Source organism: Cheilinus undulatus, linkage group 11 (genome assembly GCF_018320785.1).
Source record: "Cheilinus undulatus linkage group 11, ASM1832078v1, whole genome shotgun sequence".
NCBI classification, from domain to species: Eukaryota; Metazoa; Chordata; class Actinopteri; order Labriformes; family Labridae; genus Cheilinus; species Cheilinus undulatus.
In genome coordinates this window covers 49,383,921-49,404,027 of record NC_054875.1, presented here as the reverse complement: position 1 = coordinate 49,404,027, position 20,107 = coordinate 49,383,921, and the positions used below count along the sequence as shown (strand labels likewise).

General features: G+C 43.4%; 1 protein-coding gene across 2 annotated transcripts in view; it reads left to right on the top strand.

The window, feature by feature from the left end:
• magixa (MAGI family member, X-linked a) overlaps window positions 1-19,720 on the top strand; it is a 54,481-nt gene extending 34,761 nt beyond the window's left edge. Inside the window, exons 17-22 of one of the 2 annotated variants that reach the window (XM_041798571.1) lie at window positions 10,915-11,109; window positions 11,665-11,741; window positions 11,913-12,059; window positions 13,766-13,904; window positions 17,074-17,308; window positions 17,372-19,720. In XM_041798571.1, the coding sequence (XP_041654505.1) occupies window positions 10,915-11,109; window positions 11,665-11,741; window positions 11,913-12,059; window positions 13,766-13,904; window positions 17,074-17,308; window positions 17,372-17,975 (1,397 nt within the window). In that variant the 3' untranslated portion in view covers window positions 17,976-19,720. Of the gene's footprint in view, window positions 1-10,914; window positions 11,110-11,664; window positions 11,742-11,912; window positions 12,060-13,765; window positions 13,905-16,123; window positions 16,212-17,073; window positions 17,309-17,371 lie in introns of those variants that run through there. The other variant, XM_041798570.1, reaches the window with a different exon arrangement.
• Window positions 19,721-20,107: the final 387 nt, after the last annotated feature.

The window sequence follows — 20,107 nt, the reverse complement described above, 5'->3', positions numbered from 1 at the left end:
TACACAGAAAATTCAACAATGACCAGGAGAAATGATCAGAAACTAAACTCAGAGACAGCCAGAGCAACACTGTTGGTTATTATAGCTTTAAAATGTAAATAGTTAAGCTTATTTCCAAAGAACTGGTATCTGTTTTTAACAGCCACAGACACTGATAGGTGTTTATGGGGAAGAATGAAACCAAAACCAGAATCAAAGATTATCTCAGAACTATTTCTGTGTTTCTGTTCAGATGTGTTCAGCATTTGTGTCGGGTGTTGGTAGCAGAGCTTATGATCGCTTCACTTTTATGCTTCGTTGACAGTTGAAATTGACTCTTGGGCCACAGTGAGTGAGGAGGGGGCCACAGTGAGTGAGGAGGGGGCCACATGTGGCCACTGAGCTTCCTCCAGTCAGCAAGCATGGTGTCATAATGTGATAAATCTATTAAAGGGAAAATGCAAAGTAAAAGCAGCATATTTATCTGGAGTATGTAGTCTGCCTCCATCTTTTTTTATCTGTCTGTATCCTTCTCCTTTCCTCTCTCTCTTTATTTCTCCCCTCCTCCTCTTCCTCCTCTTCCTCCTCCTCCTGTTTTAGATGCCGTTACATAGGCATGGTGATTCTGCACCATGCTCTGGCATGATTGTCCCCCCCCACACACACACACACACACATGTTCCTGACATGAATGTCATGTTTCTGTTTAGTACGCTTGCCTTCACACTGTTCATAAGAACCAGACTTCAGGGTCAGGTCTACTTGGATCTGGGGCCCAGGTCTCTATTGTGAAACCAGCCTTGGTCTTTATCGGCTCTCAGGAATGTTTGAAATAGTTTCACCTCACTGAAACCAGTGGCAGTGGGAGCGGGGTGCTGGTTTCACTGAGACTGTCAGTGGATTTACAGTTATGACCCTAAGAGCCTCAGCGTTCACGGTTAAAGGAAAATTCCACCAAAATAATCCTTTAGACCAGTGATGTTCTACGTGTGGCTCTTCTGTGTCATCATTTTAAATATTATTCCCCCACAAAACCTTAAATAGGGGAAACTTTTTGCCGTTTTCACAACTTTAGACCATTTTTGCCAATTTTAACTGCTTTTTTGCCAATTTAATCACTTTTCACTGTTTTTGGCCACCTTTTCCACTTTTGGACCACTTTTTTCCTCTTGTTACTCGTTTTTTTGTCACTTTCCCTCAGTTTTGCTGCATTTTGACCATTTTTGGCCTCTTTGACTTATTGTTATTGATACTTCAAGCCATTCAGGTTCAAGCCACCTTTTCCTGATCTTTTTCCAGTGTTGTCCTACTTTTGCCCCTTAATGTCACCATTTTTTCCCACATTTTGCCAATTTTCACTGCTTTTTGCCCATTTTAATCACTTTTCACTCTTTTTTGCCATGTCTTTGTCACTTTTGGACCACTTTTTTCCACCTGTAACTTGTTTTTTTTTGCCACTTCTCACCCTTTTTTGCCACTTTCTGACCATTCTTCACTTCTTGTCCCCATTTTCACCCTTCTCCACCAGTTTTGCTGCATTTTGACCATTTTTGCCACCTTTAACTTATTGTTATTGCTACTTCATGCTGTTTTCGCCACTTTCCCCCTCTTAGATTGCAGCTCTTTAAAAAAGGTGTTTTTCAACAGTTTGGCTCTTTGGTTGAGTGGGGTTGAGGAACACTGCTTTAGATACTTCAGCTGAGACTCTGATGGTTTCTAGATTGTTCTGGATGAAATTGTAGAGGAAGTTTCACTGATATATTTAAGGAGGAAATTAATGAATAACAGATGCACATTGTTATCATCCTGTTTGATCAGCAGTAGGTGTCTTTGTGGGGTCTCTTGACTTGCTGAATGAGGGGGCTGAAGTCTCCTGGGTCAAAACAAAGATCCAGGTATCTGGGGATGCCTTGGATGCTGCCATCGAATCTGTGAGCAGGTCGCCTACTTTGGCGATGTAATCCATTGATCCACTGATTGTGAGGCTGAGATCAGTGCAGACTCTGACTCGTGCATGAGGTGATGGGTTCGCTGGTCAAGGTGCTGCGGCGCTCACAGTATCTGAGCGTGTGGCTGAAAGCCAGAGTCTTCAGGTCTTTGGTCCTACTATCCTCTTATGAAGCCTGGATGTTGACTGATAGCCAGAGGTGCCAGCACGACTCATTTGTGACTTCTCTTTGGTCTCTTTTGGAGGGGGGGGGGGGTACCAAACTGTGCCAGGACCAGGGAAACTGTTGTGTTCCTAACTTTTGATAGACCTAACCAGAAAACATGGGCAGATCCAGACCTTTTATTCCTGCAGAGTACCTGGTCTAATGATCGGTCAAACACAGCTCACACTGACCCTAACAGGCCGGATCCACGGAGCCAGGTCTTCTGTCTGAGGAGCGTCACATGTGGCACATTGAGCCCTCTCTGTCCACCGGACTGTGAGTCTGTGTGGTTTCTATTTCTGTCTCCCTGAAGGAGCCGTCCTCACCCCGTCACACAAATAAAACATGGAATCTCCACAGAATTCAGTGTAAAACAGCGTTTTCATTTTAGGCAGAGATGAAATAATAATAGGAGTGTGTTTGTGTGCATGTTTTTGCGTGTTTGGGTATGTGTGTGCGCGTGTGTGTGCTTGTGTGCGTGTTTTTGCGTGTTATGTAACAATAAGCCTCAGTGACACGTCTGTTTAAATTTCACCCAGAGCTGACAGAAGCAGCTCTGACCGTGTTTGTGTCCAGATGTGTCGTCTGTTTGCAGCTGGGGCTGAAAACACAATCAACCACAGAATTAAACGACCACACGTTCACATCCATCCAGACACAGATCACCGCCAGAGCGAGACGGGACACTAAAGATATGAAAGAAGCCTCATTAAAATCAGGAGGATGGCATCATCCCAAATACACAACTGCTAACAGGACAAGGATGTGTTTAAAACACATGAAAGCCGGGCTTCATCTCTCCTCTCCTCCTAAAGCCCAGATCAGTGGAGGCTGCAGGGATGGTCGTCCCTCTGTGTCTTTGTCCCATCCTCTCCAGGATCTCTGGTCCTTCTCCCCTGATGGTGACCAGCTCCAGGAGAGTCCTGGTTGGTCTTCTATGTGAGAATTCTGGAGTCCGCTATTCTCTTGGGAACCTTCAGAGCAGCAGAAATGTTTCTGTCTCTGAGCTCTGCAGGTTTTTTGTTCTGTCAGCAGGGGTGGAAAGTAACTGTTTACATTTACTCAGATTACTGTAATCGAGCCGTTCTTTCAGGTACTTATACATTTTGAAATCAGTCCCTTTTCTACTACCTAAGTAAGTTTTTATTCAGAGCTATGTTACTTTTACTAGACTTCAGTACTCTGCTGACTCCACAGTTCACTATCACACCCATAAACTCCATCCTGAGTGGGATGATCTTCAGTGTTGGAGTTCTGTAGCATCCTTGATCCAGCAGTGTTCGTTCAACTCTGTAGAGCACTGATCATCAACTGGTGGCCCGAGGGTCAAATCAGGCCCCCCAAAGCTTTCTGTCTGGCCCCCAGAAGATCATTAAATTCAGAAAAGGAGGAGAAGAAGATGTTCTGCTTTTAGGAGTGTCTTTTGGCTTCAAATGTCTGCAGCTGTTAAATCCATCCAAAAAAAATGACTATTGAAATACTTTTAGAATGATCTGATTTTGACCTGTTTTTACAGAAATTCACTCGTCATTCATAATTGGTAAATACATTTTTTAGAAATGGGTTCAGACTGGCAGAAATGTGTCAAAAATGGCCTGAGTAAGTGATGAAAAGGGGTGAGAGAGTGGCGAAATGGGTTGTGGAGAGACACAAATGAGCCAAAATGTGCAGGAAAAGAGGTTAAAATGTGGCAAAAAATTGGTAAAGGAGGAAAAAAGGGGCAAAAAGTCTAAAAAATGAGTTACTAGTGGCAAAAATGCTGCAAAAAAAGAAATGAAAAAGGGTGAAAAAGTGGCAAAAATGGATACTACAGAGGCACAAAGGGGCAAAAATGTGCAGGAAAATTGATTTAAAAGGGGTTAGAGAAAAGAAAAATTGTTTTAAAGAGGCAAAAAGGAATCAAAAATGAGTAAAAAGTGGCAAAAATATTGCAAAAACAGCCTGGCAAAGTAGTGAAAAGCGCATAAAGAGCGGGACATGGGAACAGGAATTGGCAGGAAAGTTGCAAAAATGGGTTAAAGAGTGTTTTTACCAATTTTTTGCCACCTTGATCCCATTTTCACCCCTTCTCAACCAGTTTTGCTGCATTTTGACCAAATTTGCCCCCTTTAACTTATTGTTATTGATACTTCAAAAGTGATTTTAGCATAATAAGTCTGACCAGAGTAACTGGACTCGAGTAAACTAAATTACAGTGAGATTGTTTTCCCAAATGGTTAAACTCTAGAGCTGCTGTCCCTGTTTAGTTTTACAGAGATAATGTAAGCACAGTGTGGACAGGATGGAAGATTGCTGGCAGCGAATCACAACAGAAAGAAGCTCTCTGATTGGCTAGAGAGCGTGTAGTATGACCTCGTTCTGATGGAGTAAACCAGACTCTCAGGTGTGTGTTTGTGATGCATCATTAGTTTACAGTGTCAGCGTTTGAATGGAAAATGTGAAACCTTCTAATAATAGTGACTGTAATCCATAATTCATCACACTGTAGTAATGGGGGGGGCATGCTTGTGCAGGTGAGTTAGAGCTACTGTACTGTGATTAACACAGAGACCAGCAGAGCTGTGAGGGTTAGATGTGGCTCAGTCAGCTGATCCACATCACATGATGATGATGACGATGAAGACGATGGTCATGCTGATGTTGACGGCTCTGATCGTGAGGATTTAGGAGCATGAAGGTGGAGGAGGCAGCGTGAGGTGCTGACACAGCCACAGGTTAATATTTCATCAGCCTCCATGTGCAGTCGGTGAAATTATATCGTCAGAAGTTTTACCAAATGTTCTCATACATGATTCAGAGAGCGCTGTGGAGACCTGACCTCAGACAGACAGTGAAAGCATCACAGGGAGCGCCGAATTAAAAACACAAAAACCAACAACTTCCCAGGAGAGCAAACCCGAACTCTGAGAGAACCAGACGGAGAACGTCCCAACTGGAAACTGACATCACGCCGTTAATGACCATTTAAAACGCTAAGAAGGTTCTCACCATCTGCAGGTCAGGGCCAGAAATTTAAGATTAAATATGGCACTGGGAAACAAAAAAAACATCATTTTTGGTTAAACAACTGAAGTTGCATTGACACAACACACGCCACAACCCTGTGCATGCCATTTAAGTGCAGGAAATACAGTGGTACCCAGCAGACCTGTGATTGGTCAGCTGGGTTGTAGCTGTAAAGTCAGGTGAACTCTGAGTTTAAAACCTGCAGAAAACGTCAGAAAGGTTTACACCATGACAAATCCTTCACAGATTTAACTCTTTGTTTGATACTAGTGCTGTCAAACGATTAAAAATTTTAATCAGATTAATCACAGGGTTGCTGTGGATTAATTTCGATTAATCATGATTTAAATCATTCATTTTTAATCTATATTGATTGTGTTTCATTTTGCATAAGCAAGCAGACTCAAGAAAGAAGGGAATATATATGCCAGGGCTACTCAATTACAAATCCAACTGGGCCAAATTTTTAAATCATGAAATGTAGCCGGGCCAGACATGTTTGGCACCCAAGAAGCAGCTGGTAATGTCAAATTTCAAAACAATACAGATCAATATGATGAAAAATATTCACTTTAATTCATAGTCTCTTTAAATTTGGCGATCCGTGAGGGTGGTTTGTCGCAAGCTTGGGGACGTGTTAGCCCAAGTGCTAGCAGAGTCCCCAACGAACATCTGCTTCGCGTTAATGTGGTATTTTAAGCAGGAAGTGCTTCAGTGCAAAAAAAAAAAAACTCCCTCCTGCAGAATGTGCATCACACTTTATGTTGGTCGGCTGTTCCATCTTGGGGTTTTTTGTACACAAATTTCCCATCGAGAAGGCCAACATGCTGTTTAGCATCTTCCATATCGAGTTGGTTGGTCACTACCGGATCAACGGCCCATTTGCACATGTGCAGCGGCATGCTAGACGGTAACCCTACTCGGACAAACTGCCCAAAATGCGTTGCCAGAGATGTTACATGGATTTAGAGTCATTCTGCGCTGTAGATGGGTTAATTGCATTAAAATTTTTAATCAGATTAATCGTGATGATGGATTAATCTGCATCCTGGTCTTAGATCTTGTGAGGCTTGGACATTGACTTCTCTGCAGTGCATCTTTGGGTGTCTTTGTTAGACCGTGTGTCTGATGCTGACATGCTCGGGAAAGCGGGGTGTTTGATACGGGAACAGCAGCTGCGCTTTCCCAGGCCTGCATCCATGGTGTCCAGTACTTGGTGGGCTGGTCCAGAGGTGGGGGGCGATCGCATGCATTGTGTAAGGGGTCAGCTGGGAGGATACCTGGAGAGATGGGGCATGGTCCACGCCCCCATACCTGATCTGGTCCAAAGACATGTTCAAATATCAGGATGTGCTGAGTGTGATGCTGTTTTCTAAGACCATCGATTCTTCGGGCGTTTATATTTCACATCTTAGTATGTCCTGTAGTTCTCTGACTTTGGTACCTGAAAAGATGCTTCCTGATACTGGATTCAGTTGCTCTGTTTAATTTGAGCTTCATCGATCTCTGCCAAGGGTCCTTTAATGACTAAACCTTGTATTCAGAGTCTCCTCTCTGTATTAAATACGTCACTAATACTGCTTCATCTGGGAGCAAAGTTATTCTGCAAACATCTCCACAAACTGCTTGAACTGTGTTTTTTGATGGTAAATGTAGCTGTCATATCATCTCGGTTCTGCTGCTGCAGCATGCATGGATATTTTGAGGAAATAAGAGTGATGAAGAGTAAACCCCCATCCAAGTAAAAGTAAGATCCTCATTACATTTCCCTCTGTCTCCCTGAAGAATAAAAGCTGGGATGTTTAAAGATGCACGATGTGGATGTGGTACCATTGTTTCTGTTGGTTTGTTGTTATCTGCCTTTAAAGCTGAGCTGTCTCTGACTGTTGTGATGTTTTATTGTTCATGTTTGGTTATTTTTAGGGTTTTTTAACGTCAGAGCTGTCTGTCTGAATAACATCACTTATTTCTCTCCGCAGCTTCATGCTTCGTCCTCCTCCACGCTCCGAACATGTCGATCTCAGCACTTTGTTATCGGCTCACATGCTAACATTCCCTCCCACCCTCCCAGCTGTGTGTTCAGTTCAAACACTGTTAAACACACACACACTTTGACTGTTTGAGCTTTTAAAGTGACTTTAAAGAGACATTCTGGTGTTTTTTCCTGTTTCAGGCCATTCTATGTCTGATCCGGTTTACATTCCCGTCCTGCTGAGTCCAGTCCCGTTTATTTGTTCAGTCCAGTGTCGCACGCTGTGTGTTTGAGCTCTGCAAGCCAGAAACAACGACAAGAGGCGCTCCTGAACGCACCACAGGCTCTTTGATGACTTCAAAACAGAATCAAAACTCAACCAGATCTAAGTCCAGACTTTGACTAGACCACCCCAGAACCTTCATTTAGTTTTTAGTCCTTGCAGAGGTGGAATGTTGTCTGACTGTTGGTCTGATGTTCTTTTGATGAAATGCTGATAGTTTAACAGCTTTTCTCCCTCATTTTGTTAAAAGCATGCTTTTAAAGGACAGTGATGTACTATTTACTATATAGAACCTCGTAGGGTACTGGTTAGACTGGAATAACAGCTGGATGGTTTCATCCTTTGAAGATGATTTCATCCTTTAAAGATGATATCATCCTTTGAAGATGATGTCATCCTTTAAAGATGTCATCCTTTGAAGATGATTTCATCCTTTGAAAATGATTTCATCCTTTGAAGATGATATCATCCTTTGAAGATGATGTCATCCTTTAAAGATATCATCCTTTGAAGATGATCTCATCCTTTAAAGATGTCATCCTTTGAAGATGATTTCATCCTTTAAAGATGATACCATCCTTTGAAGATGATGTCATCCTTTAAAGATGTCATCCTTTGAAGATGATATCATCCTTTGAAGATGATGTCATCCTTTAAAGATGTCATCCTTTGAAGATGATGTCATCCTTTAAAGATGATACCATCCTTTGAAGATGATGTCATCCTTTAAAGATGTCATCCTTTGAAGATGATTTCATCCTTTGAAAATGATTTCATCCTTTGAAGATGATATCATCCTTTGAAGATGATCTCATCCTTTAAAGATGTCATCCTTTGAAGATGATTTCATCCTTTAAAGATGTCATCCTTTGAAGATGATTTCATCCTTTAAAGATGATACCATCCTTTGAAGATGATGTCATCCTTTAAAGATGTCATCCTTTGAAGATGATTTCATCCTTTAAAGATGATTTCATCCTTTGAAGATGATTTCATCCTTTGAAGATGATATCATCCTTTGAAGATGATGTCATCCTATGAAGATGACTTCATCCTTTGAAGATAATGTCATTCTTTAAAAAACATAAAAGGACTCAAAGGACGACATGATCAAAGGATGGCATCTTCAAAGGACAACATCATGTTCCAAGGATGACATCATCAAAGTTAGAGGATGAAATGTTTGATTTTTAGGGTTTTTTCCTTCCAATTCCAACCAAGAAGTCGGCCATAATTGGTAACGAGCTTTTGAGGAGTTGGGGGGAGGGTTCCAGAAAGTTCCTCTTCTGTCTTGCCAGTCCACAGAATATTTTCCCAGAAGTCTTGGTGATCATCAGGATGTTTTTTAGTCAAATGTGAGACGAGCCTTTGTGTTCTTTTTGCTCAGCAGTGGTATTGGCCTTGGAACTCTCCCATGATGCCATTGTTGCCCTGTGTCTTTCTTATGGTTGAGTCATGAACTCTGACCTTAACTGAGTCAGTGAAGCCTGCAGGTCTTTAGATGTTGTTCTGGGTTCTTCTGGGACTTCCTGAATGAGTCGTCCATGTTCTCTTGGAGTCATGTTGGTAGGCCGGCCACTCCTGGGAAGGTTCACTACTGTTCACAGTTTTCTCTATTTGTGGATAATGGCTCTTAGAGTGGTTGGATGGGGTCCCAAAGCCTTAGGAGTGTCTTGTAACCCTTTCAGACTGATAGATGTCACTAACCCATGTGTTCCCAACACTATTCCATCTGACTTCCTGTTCCCCTAAAACCATTTGTTTAATTAACTCCCATGACTCGTTATCACATCAGGTGTCCTTATTAACTGAGTCAGTAGAAATAAACAGTCACACATGTACACACTGGCTTGTATAGGTACTTTGTGTCTGAGTTATTTTTAATTTTGTATCGTGGATCATGTTTTCTGGTTCAGCTGCTTGATGTTGATCTGATTTGCTGCTGCCTGTCTTGACTAGAACATTGTTGAAGATCTTCAGAGAAACTGCCTCTGTAATGGCGACTTGTCAGGTTCGTGTTGATGTCTGGATTTGTCCACAGGTGGATCTTTGTGGAACCCTAAGCTAACAAGAAGCAAGCATAACTAGACCTGGTCCTGGACCTGAGCAGAGAGCTCTGAGAGCCCAGGGAGCGGGGAGGGAGGGACATTCTCAGAGAGATTTTCTGGCTTATAAACTAATGAGGGAAAAAAAAAAACACAACAAAGAAACTGAAGACAAAAACTGCCTGTTCTCGGGCTGATCACATGACCATCAGACGGGGTGGGGGGGGGGGGTGTATTTGCACTGACCCTGTCCCGTGTTGCCGTCCCGTCCTCGTTTGCTCAGTTCCAGGTCAAACAGAAGCAGATCAAACATGAAGTTTAACCCGAGCACGGCGTAAGCATAAAGGTTACCAAACGCTGTCTGAGGGATCATGTGATCCACTCCAGTGAACGGTTTGTTGGTATGAGACGTAAATGGGAGTAGGAGTTCCATCCTCTGTGTAAGGAGAAGAACACTCTAGCAGCTTTAAAAGAACAACTTTCGGGTAAGAGGCTTTACTGTTACATCACAGATCAGCAGCCAGCTGTGATTCCACCATCAGGACAATCAGCTGATACGTTAGCTCGGATTTCAGACCAACACCAACATCTACAATACACCCACCTCCTGCATCTACTAACGTCTGTGCTGATCAGCCTGGAAGAGACTCTTGACTTACTGGATGCATAATAAAGATTCTGTTCCACAAGTTCTACACATCAGCCATGGTTGTCTCCTCTTTTATAGAGGGCGGTACGAACAGAAAGGCTTATACAGCCTGTGATTGGTCAGATTCTGCAGTCCTGTAAAGTCAATGGACTGTTGGATCTATCTTGCAAATGTTGTTCCTGCAAGGCAGGGAATGAATGGACCAATCAGCATCATTTAAAATGACAGAGTTTCACTGAAGTGACTGCAATCCTGTAAACAATGGCGGCCAGTAAAGAGGTTAGCGTGGATGTAGCTACAGCGGCAGTTTGATCAGAACTGGACAGCATTACTTTATCAGAGGGAGAGTTTGGAAAAGAAAGCTGGAGCTTGGGGTTTGTTTCTCATGTTCAAGTGAGCACTCTGTCTTCTGGATCTTTGACTCATCTTTATCATGGTTGTTGAAGACATTTTTTAAATAAACATCTGCCACAAGGGGGCGCTAACCAGAACAAACACAAACAGGATGTTCTTGCTTGCATCTGTAAACTCCAGCTTTCTCTCTCTCTCTCTCTCTCTCTCTCTCTCTCTCTCTCTGCAGCAGCTGTGGGTTCAGCCGAGCAGAGCAAAGCGAGCTCAATTATTTAACCTCTAACACATTTATTATTTCACAGCTGTCAGAGGAGGAGGAGGAGGAGGAGGAGGAGGAGAGGTAAAGTCTTCATCACAGAGACTAACTCCTCTCTTTCTACAGGATGACTGTTATTTCCTCAACCATGACCTAAACCGTTGCTGTGACCACTGTTACTCATGACCCTAACTCCTCCCCTCTCTCCTTTCTCCTGTAGCCCCCTCCCTGATGTCCCACAGGTTTGTGACGGTGCGGCGGGGCAGCCCGGCGGCACGCAGCGGGCAGATTCAGCCCGGGGACCAGCTGGAGGCGGTGGAGGGCCGAGCCGTGGGGGGGCTGCAGCATCGAGACCTCGCCCAGATCCTGAGGAGGGCGGGGAACACCCTGAGACTGAGCATCACGCCACGACACCGTACGCACAAACATAAACACGCTAGAATGTTGGATAACAAAAATAATACAACTCCACTGACGACTTCAATAACAGCCCATCGGTGGTCTAAAGATCCACGTGCATCGGCCCATGAGTTCTGGATGTGAACTGGGTCGGTCTATGCACCAGCTTTAACGTCAGAGAGGCTCTGCTGATTGTTATCATAACCCATAATGCCATGCTCTGACTCAGTGTCTTTAATCTAGCACAACTCGTGTCGACCTTTCACCCTTAGAGTTACGTAGGTGATAGATGCTAGGTAGCTAGGTGTGTTACACAGAGCATCACTGAAGTATCACCTCAGAAATTCAGCCATGTTGTTTTAATATGAAGGAAGGAGAATTTCCAGCTTTGTCCCTGTCTCCTCACCTTCCCTCCTTCATCTCCTTGTCTCCTCACCTTCTCTCGGTTATCTCCTTGTCTCCTCACCTTCCCTCCTTCATCTCCTTGTCTCCTAACCTTCTCTCCTTTATCTCCTTGTGTCCTTACCTTCTCTCCTTCATCTCACCTTCTGTCCTTGTTTCCTTTCCTCAGACTCATCCACTGTGTCTGAAGGAGCAGATCTGGACATTGATGGCCGGCTGATGAAAGGATCCAGAGGGAGGTCAAAGGTCAGTAATGGTGTTATAATCAGATCATGAGCTAAAAGCATTGATTCCAATCCATCAGTCACATGATTTTAATACTAAATAATCATCGCTGACTGATCAGTTATGGCGTCCTTGCTAAACTTAGGATGAGTGCATATCCTCTCTCTCTCTCTCTCTCTCTCTCTCCATCAGGATGAGTCCAGGTTCTACAGCGTCGACCTTGAACGGGGTCCCACGGGTTTCGGTTTCTCTCTGAGGGGGGGCAGCGAGTACAACATGGGGCTGTACGTTCTCGGGCTGATGGACGGGGGCCCGGCCCAACGCAGCAACAAGATCCAGGTACGCACACGCAGGGACACACAGCAGCTGCTTTTATTGTGAAGGGGCTCCAGGCGGTGGTGCAGCCTAAAGGGGATGCAGCAGAGCGCTGGATCATCAGCAGAGTCTGAACTGGAATCTACAGAGAATATTTAGGAGGAAAAACACGAGGAGGGGGGGTTTTATGATGCTCTCTGAGACAAAATAATTTACTACAATGTTGTGAATAAAATTAAAAATGTCACAGGCCAATCAAGAATAGAGTTGAAAATCTGGAATAAAATAGAAATGTGGAGCATAAAGTCAACCTTCGAGACTAAAACAATCAATATATTTAGGATAAAATATTTGGTAAAATAACAAAGTTAGATCAAACTTCCTGGTTTGTGGTTTTCTAAATAAAAGTCATGAAATTAATTGGAGGAGTCACAGAGTTAAAATAATGACTGTTAAAACTCTCTTAAAGCAGTTTCTCTCCTTGATTTGTCTCTAATTCCATTTTACTTTAACACAGACAGGGGAAATGGCTAGCTGTGTGTGATCAGACACTGTTTTCAATTACTGTCTTATTATACTTATTATAATAGCAACTCTATGCTAGCACATGATCGCCACGAAGAACTCAAAGTAGCACCCATAATGATATTAACACAAGTAAATCAACTGGCAGTGATAAGGAAACATATAAGCAACATAAATGCTTCGTACTTGTTCCTGTATTAGCTTGGCTGCTAATCGCAAATGCTAACTGCTAAGCAGCCGTGATTAGCGAGTTAGTGATTAGCATCCCTAGCTGCTTACTGCTAACAGTTAGCGATTAGCAGTGTTGGCGAATAGCAGTGTTAGCGATTTGCGTTAACCCAGAAATGGGTTAGGAAGGTAGCAGAAATGGATGAAAAGTGGCAAAAAATGGTGAAAAGGGCAAAAGAGTTTTCCCTTTTTGAGGTATTCTGGGGGAATAATATTTAAAATTAAATCACAAAACAGCCACATGTGACTCTGGAGTCATGCGTTGAGGATCACTGGGTTAACGACTCTTAATTCTCATTATTTGACTTTTTCTTCTTTACGTTTAATGGGAAATATCTCTCTCCTCTCATGTTTCTCCTGCGTTTAGGTGGTTGAAGAATTTGGTCTGTAAAAGTAAATAAGAAAATTATAAACAACACAAGCTGATTATTTTTGTAGTTTCAGCTCAGATCTAGAGAGTTTCATGTTAATATGACAGAAAACAAATATGTTTGGTGTACGACGAACATCTATCTGAGGATATTTGATTCTTTAGAGTCCCTTATCTTTAACCATCCCTTTATTTCTGGAGAAGCGGCCGTGTTGAACGCCTGTCCCGTGTCAATCGTGTCAATGAGTGTTAAACAGCGAGCGGCAGAGACTCTGTGTCTCTCTGCTTCCACATATTAAGTGATTTTATTAATTAAAGAGTTCCAGTCTGTTTCTGTGAGATCCTGAGCATCAAACTTTAACATCCCAGCTGTTAACACACTCTCTGCTTCCTCTGCTTTAAATATTCAACAGCTCTGAGAAGGTAAGGAGCCGTGAGCGCCCTCTACAGGCTGAAGGTCGATCTAAAGTCTCTAAGGGGCTTTAACATATTTTACTTTGATCCAGCTGATTAATTATCTCTGTATAACATTAGCCTGTGGCTTTGTGAACACCACTACCTGTATGTGTCATTTTTGATGTCTTAATGGAGGCGTACCTGTCCACAGGTGTCCGATCAGCTGGTGGAGATAAACGGAGACAGCACATCAGGGATGACTCACAGTCAGGCTGTGGAGCAGATCAGGAGAGGAGGACATCGAATCCACCTTGTCCTCAAGAAAGGAAACGGATATGTGCCCGACTACGGTGAGAAATTAGCTCTGATCCAGGATCAGATTCAAGACCTGGTTCGGTTTTTATGAAGCGGGTTGTTTGAGGTCTTTATCAGAAGCTTATCAGCTATGCTGGTCACCTCAGCATCACTTTTTGTCCATACCAGGACTTGGACTGGCGTCCCTTCATGTACAGTGCTGTGTAAAAGTATTAGGGGGAAAAAGCCATCCAAACCTACCTGGTCCTGTCATTGCCACACTTTGTTAAATCATGAATTAACTGTGATTAACCATGTTTTTTTGGAAAGCTGAATTCAATTCCACTATCCACACCCAGACCTGATTACTGCCAGACCTGTTGGATCCAGAACCCCCTTAAATAGAATCTGTCTGACAGAGTGAAGTTGGCTAAAAGATCTCCACACATCATGGAACCATCTAATGAAACTCAAGAACAGATGAGAAACAAAGTCACTGACATCTATCTGTCTGAAAGGGTTACAATGACATTCCTAAGGCTTTGGGACCCCATCCAACCACTCTGAGAGCCATTACCCACAAATGGAGAAAACTGTGAACAGTAGAGGACCTTCCCAGGAGTGGCCAGCCTACCAACATGACTCCAAAAAGCATGGACGACTCATCCTGGAGGTCCCAGAAGAATCCAGAACAATATCTAAAGACCTGCAGGCTTCCCTGACTCAGTTAAGGTCAGAGGTCATGATTCGGCAATCAGAAAGAGACTGGACAACAATTGCATCATGGGAGAGTTCCAAGGCCAAAACCACTGCTGACTAAAAGAGCACAAAGGCTCGTCTCACATTTGACTAAAAACATCATGATGATCCCCAAGACTTCTGGGAAAATATTCTGAGGACTGACCAGACAGAAGAGGAACTTTCTGGAACCCTCACTCCTCAACAGTTAGACCTACTTTTACGAAAGTTTCCAACTATGGCCGACTGGTAAAAATGGAGGGAAAAAGGCCTCAAAATCAAACATTCCATCATCTGCCTTTGATGATGTCATCCTTTGAATCATTTTATGTTTGTTAAAGGATGGCATCATCCTCAAAGGATGACAACATCTTCAAAAGGATGACACGATAGTCAAAGGATGACATCATCTTCAAAAGATGATACGATATTAAAAGGATGACATCACCTTCCCTTTTGCACTCAGGCCAGTCTAGACCCCCAGCTGCCATTCCAGTCTAACCAGTAGCCTCCAAAGCACTGGTAAATAGTACATTATTGATTTTTAAAAGCATGTTTACAACAAAATGAGGGAGAAAAGCTGTTAAACTAACACAGCATTTCATCAGAAGAACATCAGATCAACAGTCAGACATGGTGGTGGTAGTGTGATGGTCTGGACCAGGACCTGGACCACTAGAACCATGAATTCTGCTCTCTAGCAGAAAATCCTGAAGGAGAATGTCCGGCCATCAGTTCATGACATCAAACTCAAGACCACTTGGGTTATGGAGCGGGACCATGATCCCAAACACACCAGCAAGTCCACCTCTGAATGGACTGAAGACTGAATGAAGGTTCTGGAGCGGTCTAGTCAAAGTCTGGACTTAGATCTGACTGAGACACTGTGGCATGACCCTAAACAGGCCGTTCATGCTGGAAAACCCTCCGATGTGGCTGAATTACAACAACCCTGCAGAGAAGAATGGGACAACATTCCTCCACAGAGATGTGAAAGACTCACTGACAGTTATCACAAACACCAAAGATGGAACATCCAGTACTTAGATTTAAGGGAAATGACTTTTTCACATAGGACCAGGCAGGTTTGGATGGCTTTATTTCTTTATTAATGAAATCATCATTTAAAAACTGACTTTTGTATTTACTCAGGTTATCTTTGTCTGATATTAACATTAGTTTCATGATTGGAAACATTTAAGTGACAAATATGAAAAACAAAAAGAAATCAGGGAGGGGCTAATACTTCCCCGTTATTGACCCAGTTTTTTATAAATGCTCTGTAGCACATCTCTGCCCTCCATGCAGACTCTTATATTTAAAACATTCCCTTCGTTCTAATTAGAAATCACTTTCCGTGTCCACTAATGGACTCCTGATTAATTAAAGGTAATCTTAATTATTAAAGCACTTCCTCTCTGAGTCTGATCATCCAATCACAGCTCGGTGATTCCTCCGATTTCTGCTCTGACCTGACTTTTTCCTCCTTTTCCTTCCCTTCTGTACTTCCTGTCCTCTTCCTCCTCTTCCTCCTCAGTGGAGCTGTCCAGTCTGTCTCTCTGTATGACAAACTCCAAACAGGGCGAGCCGTGCTTCTACGTGATCGGACGCACTGAGAACTCGCGGTTGGTAACTCTGATCTGTCCTGTCTTTGACTGTCTTCAGCTTTCATCCCTTCATCTTAACATTTTCATAAACAGCTGCGGAACTTCTTCATCCTGTTCACTTTAATGGAGCGAAAACAGGGCTGGTTTTAGATGATGCGAAACATGAGGCAGCCATTCCTTAAGTCCAGGAGAGGACTCAGGCTGTTTGAGGGGCAGAAACAAATCATTTGTGGGGGCGCCAGCGCAGGAAACGTTGTCATGCATTTGAAGTAAAATACTGAGAAACCCTGAGTAAGAGTGAGTGTTTCATTGTGTGACTAAACCTACCCCATCACTGTAAAATAGACAGGGAATCCAATTTGGTCCAATAAGATGCCACCAAAGAGGACACTTGGTCCAATTTGTCCACTTAGATAGCACGGAAGAGAACTCTTGGTCAAATTTGTCTAATAAGATGACACTAAAGAGGACACTTGTTCCAATTTGTCTAATTAGATAGTTCCGAAGAGGACACTTGGTCCAGTTTTGTCCACTTAGATGGCAGAGAGGACACTTGACTAAATTTCTTACTACTAGAGGAAGCTGTTAAGGGCTCTTTAAATATAAGGGCACCAGGAGGATGATTACGCCCCCTTTGGGTCAACCAACTAGCCTTTGCATTCCCAAATCACCGTTTTATCATACTGTCATCATTTTCTCAACAAGACCATGAAAAAAAATAGAAATGATTGTCTTTGTTTTGGTGAAAAGCAGAAACTTTGGCTTGCATGCTCAGGTTTTAGAGGAATCAGTGTTGATCCCTGCAGACTTTCAGCAGTAGATAAACAGCAGCTCCTAGTGGCTGTCAGAGGAACTACATGTCATTCTATCTGTCTTTCAGGCCCTGAGGAAGGAGCCCTCTCCCCCTCCTCCTCCTCACACACAGAGGAGCAGGATGCAGAAACAGTAACCATGACAACCGCCTCCTACAGCCAGCACAGAGGAGGAGGAGGAGGAGGAGAGAGCAGGAGAAGGGCGAGGAGAGAAGGAGTAACCAAAAGAAGAACACGAGCAGGAGGAGGAGGAGGAGGGTTAGGGCCTCCTGATCTAGACCTGGACCTAGTGGAGGAGGAGGCGCGGGAGGAAGAGAAGAGGAGGGAGGAGGAGAAGAAGAGAAGGGAGGAGGAAGAGAAGAGGAGGGAGGAAGAGGAGAGGAGGAGGGAGGAAGAGGAGAAGAGGGAGGAAGAAGAGAGGAGGAGGAGAGGCAAGTCAGCCAAGCAGAAGGAGAACCAGAGGGAGCAGGAGAGGAGGAGCAGGAGTTTACCCAGGAACAGCGCTCCTTCCTGGGATACGACGACGCTGGAGGAGAGGGAGGAGGTGGAGGAGTCTGGAGGAAGAGCGAAGGAGAGGAGGAGGAAAAGCGAGTCGAAGAGCAGAAGGAGAGTGATAGAAGAAAAGGAGGAGAAGAGAGACCACAGCACCACCCCAAAGCATTCTGGGAGCTCGCCTTCTCCTCAGAAAGCAGCGTTCTCCTTCCTGATGCCGATGAACGACGAGGAAGACGAGCACCAGCCTGTATCTGACAGCGAATCAGCAGCAAGCTTCTCGGAAGTCAGCCTATCAGCAGCCAGCATTGCTACCGCAGGCTGGAAGGAGGATTCTGATTGGAGGAGAGCTGAGTCGCCGTGGAAACAGGGGAGCACACCCGGCCCGTGGCTGAAGCCGACGCCGCAGAGACTGACGCAGGCCCTTACAGGAAGTCGGCCCAGTGGTCGGGAACTCGTGGGCGGTCTCTCTCTCTGATTGGCCCACAGTGAGGATGTTCTCTTTCCTAATTGGCTATATATATATATAAGGGCTTTTTTTAATGAGAAGACCCGCCTATGCCTGCGTCTGATTGGATGACAGACAATTTGATTGGAGCATGAGACGCAAGCAGAAAACGACTTGTCTTTTGATTGGCTTGTGGGCGGGTTTTGAGGCCTCTGATCGGCCAATGACATAACAGCTGCACACAGAGCCATCTAATTAACAAACAGTTGTGTTTATATTTACCCATCATGCCTTTGTGCATCCTGAAAACATACATCATGAAGCCATATGAGCGTTCAATCAAGCTTCACATTCTGGTATCACAGCGCTGGTTTACTTCAGCCAGGTTGTAACTTTATCGACCAATCACAGCAGTGAGAGGAGACCGATCAGCATCTTCCTACAGGAGCCTTACAGGGACAAAAAGCACCGCTGTTAATAAACTAATGAAAAGCAAGAGATAGAAAGAATTATTAACATTTTTGCTAAGGTTTAGTTCTGCTGCAGGACGATTATTCTCCTCCTTCGCTCAAATCAGCCACGGTAATCGCTCCTAACCTTAGTTTCAAATACGGTCCACAGAAAATATTAATCAATTTTTAAAATCTGTTAAAACCTACAGAATAAAAGCTGGTTAGCTGGTTGAACAAGATGATACCTGATAACACTGTGATGTGTTTGAGGACAGCTCAGTAAAATGACTATTAGACAAAGGTGAAGAAAGCATCATCAGATTGGTGCAGTTTTTAAATACTTATTGATTCAAGAAACCTTAAATTCCATGAGACCAGTCTGAAGCGGATTAAGGAGCGGTGTTGGACAGATTTTACATCACTGTGAGAGCAGGGAGACGCTGACATGGAGGAACCAGAGTGCACTGAAGGGACGATGAAGCATGCAATTAAATCGTGATTTTAAATGAAAATAGTGCACTAATTGTGGGATTCAATTAACCACAATTAATGTGATTAATCTTGACAGTCCTGCTTAAAATACACTCTGACAAGTCACTCTTAAACACTGAGAGGAAAACACAAATTCTCACAAATAAACCTTGCAGTGCAGACAGGTTTTCCAGACTCCATGTTTGTCATCGGGCAACTCCATGCTGAAAAGCTCCAACCCACAGCATTTGTGCAGAACTGAACACTGTTTGGACCAGTCAGCATCATTTTAGGAGAACGAGGTGGTAGCTGTGGGCGGGGTTTAGCGTCAGTTTTACTGGAACCAGATCCAATTTCTTTATTACTAAAGAATAAAAACAACACTAAAAGCTCCTTATGATGGGAAAGATTATTTCGCCCTTTTTCTGGTCTGCTTTGGCATTATTTGCAATCATTAGGGGTGGAGTCTGTCTGTGTATCCAATAGCTGTTGCCACAGTAGCCATTAGCTCGGATGTAGCTGTAGGAAAGCGGCAGTTTAATCGAAACTGGACCTGTGTATTTTTTGGCAGCTATTTCTAATTTTAGTATCAGTCCTTAGATGAAATGCCCCTTAGTTTCAGTCGACGAAAACTCAAGAGCATTTTAGTCTAGTTTTAGTCCATAAAAGTCCTCACATTTTAGTCTTTACTTTTAGTCCAAGCATTTATTCTCTTGCCTAAATCTGGTACCAAACCATGATAGTGTTCTCTCCACTCTGCAGAATAGATACAGATGCATTGTTTTATTGACAGATTTACCCACAGTGGTGAAATATCAAGGATTTTGAATGTCTGACAAAAACTACATTACATTTTAGTCTAGTTTTAGTCATCCTGATGAAAACTAAATGTTCTTTTTGTCACTTTTAGTCATCGCAGATCTATTTTTGTTAGTCTTAGTCTAGTTTTTGTCATGGGTAAAAAGGCTGTCGACAAACATTTTTAGTCATAGTTTCAGTCAACGAAATTAACACTGAACTGGACCACATTTCTTTTCAAAACAAGAGCATAGAGCCACACTGAAAGCTTGTCCAGGTAGAGAAGATTTTTGCACGTCTCGACCGGCCTTGGCATCAGTTTTAGTCACCGAGAAGCTCCGCCTTCAACAATCTACAGCAGCGGTAGCCTGTCAGCTCAGGAGTAGCACATGCACATGTTGTCATTTTGTCCTGTTCCTCTGATTAGCTTGTCATGAACGT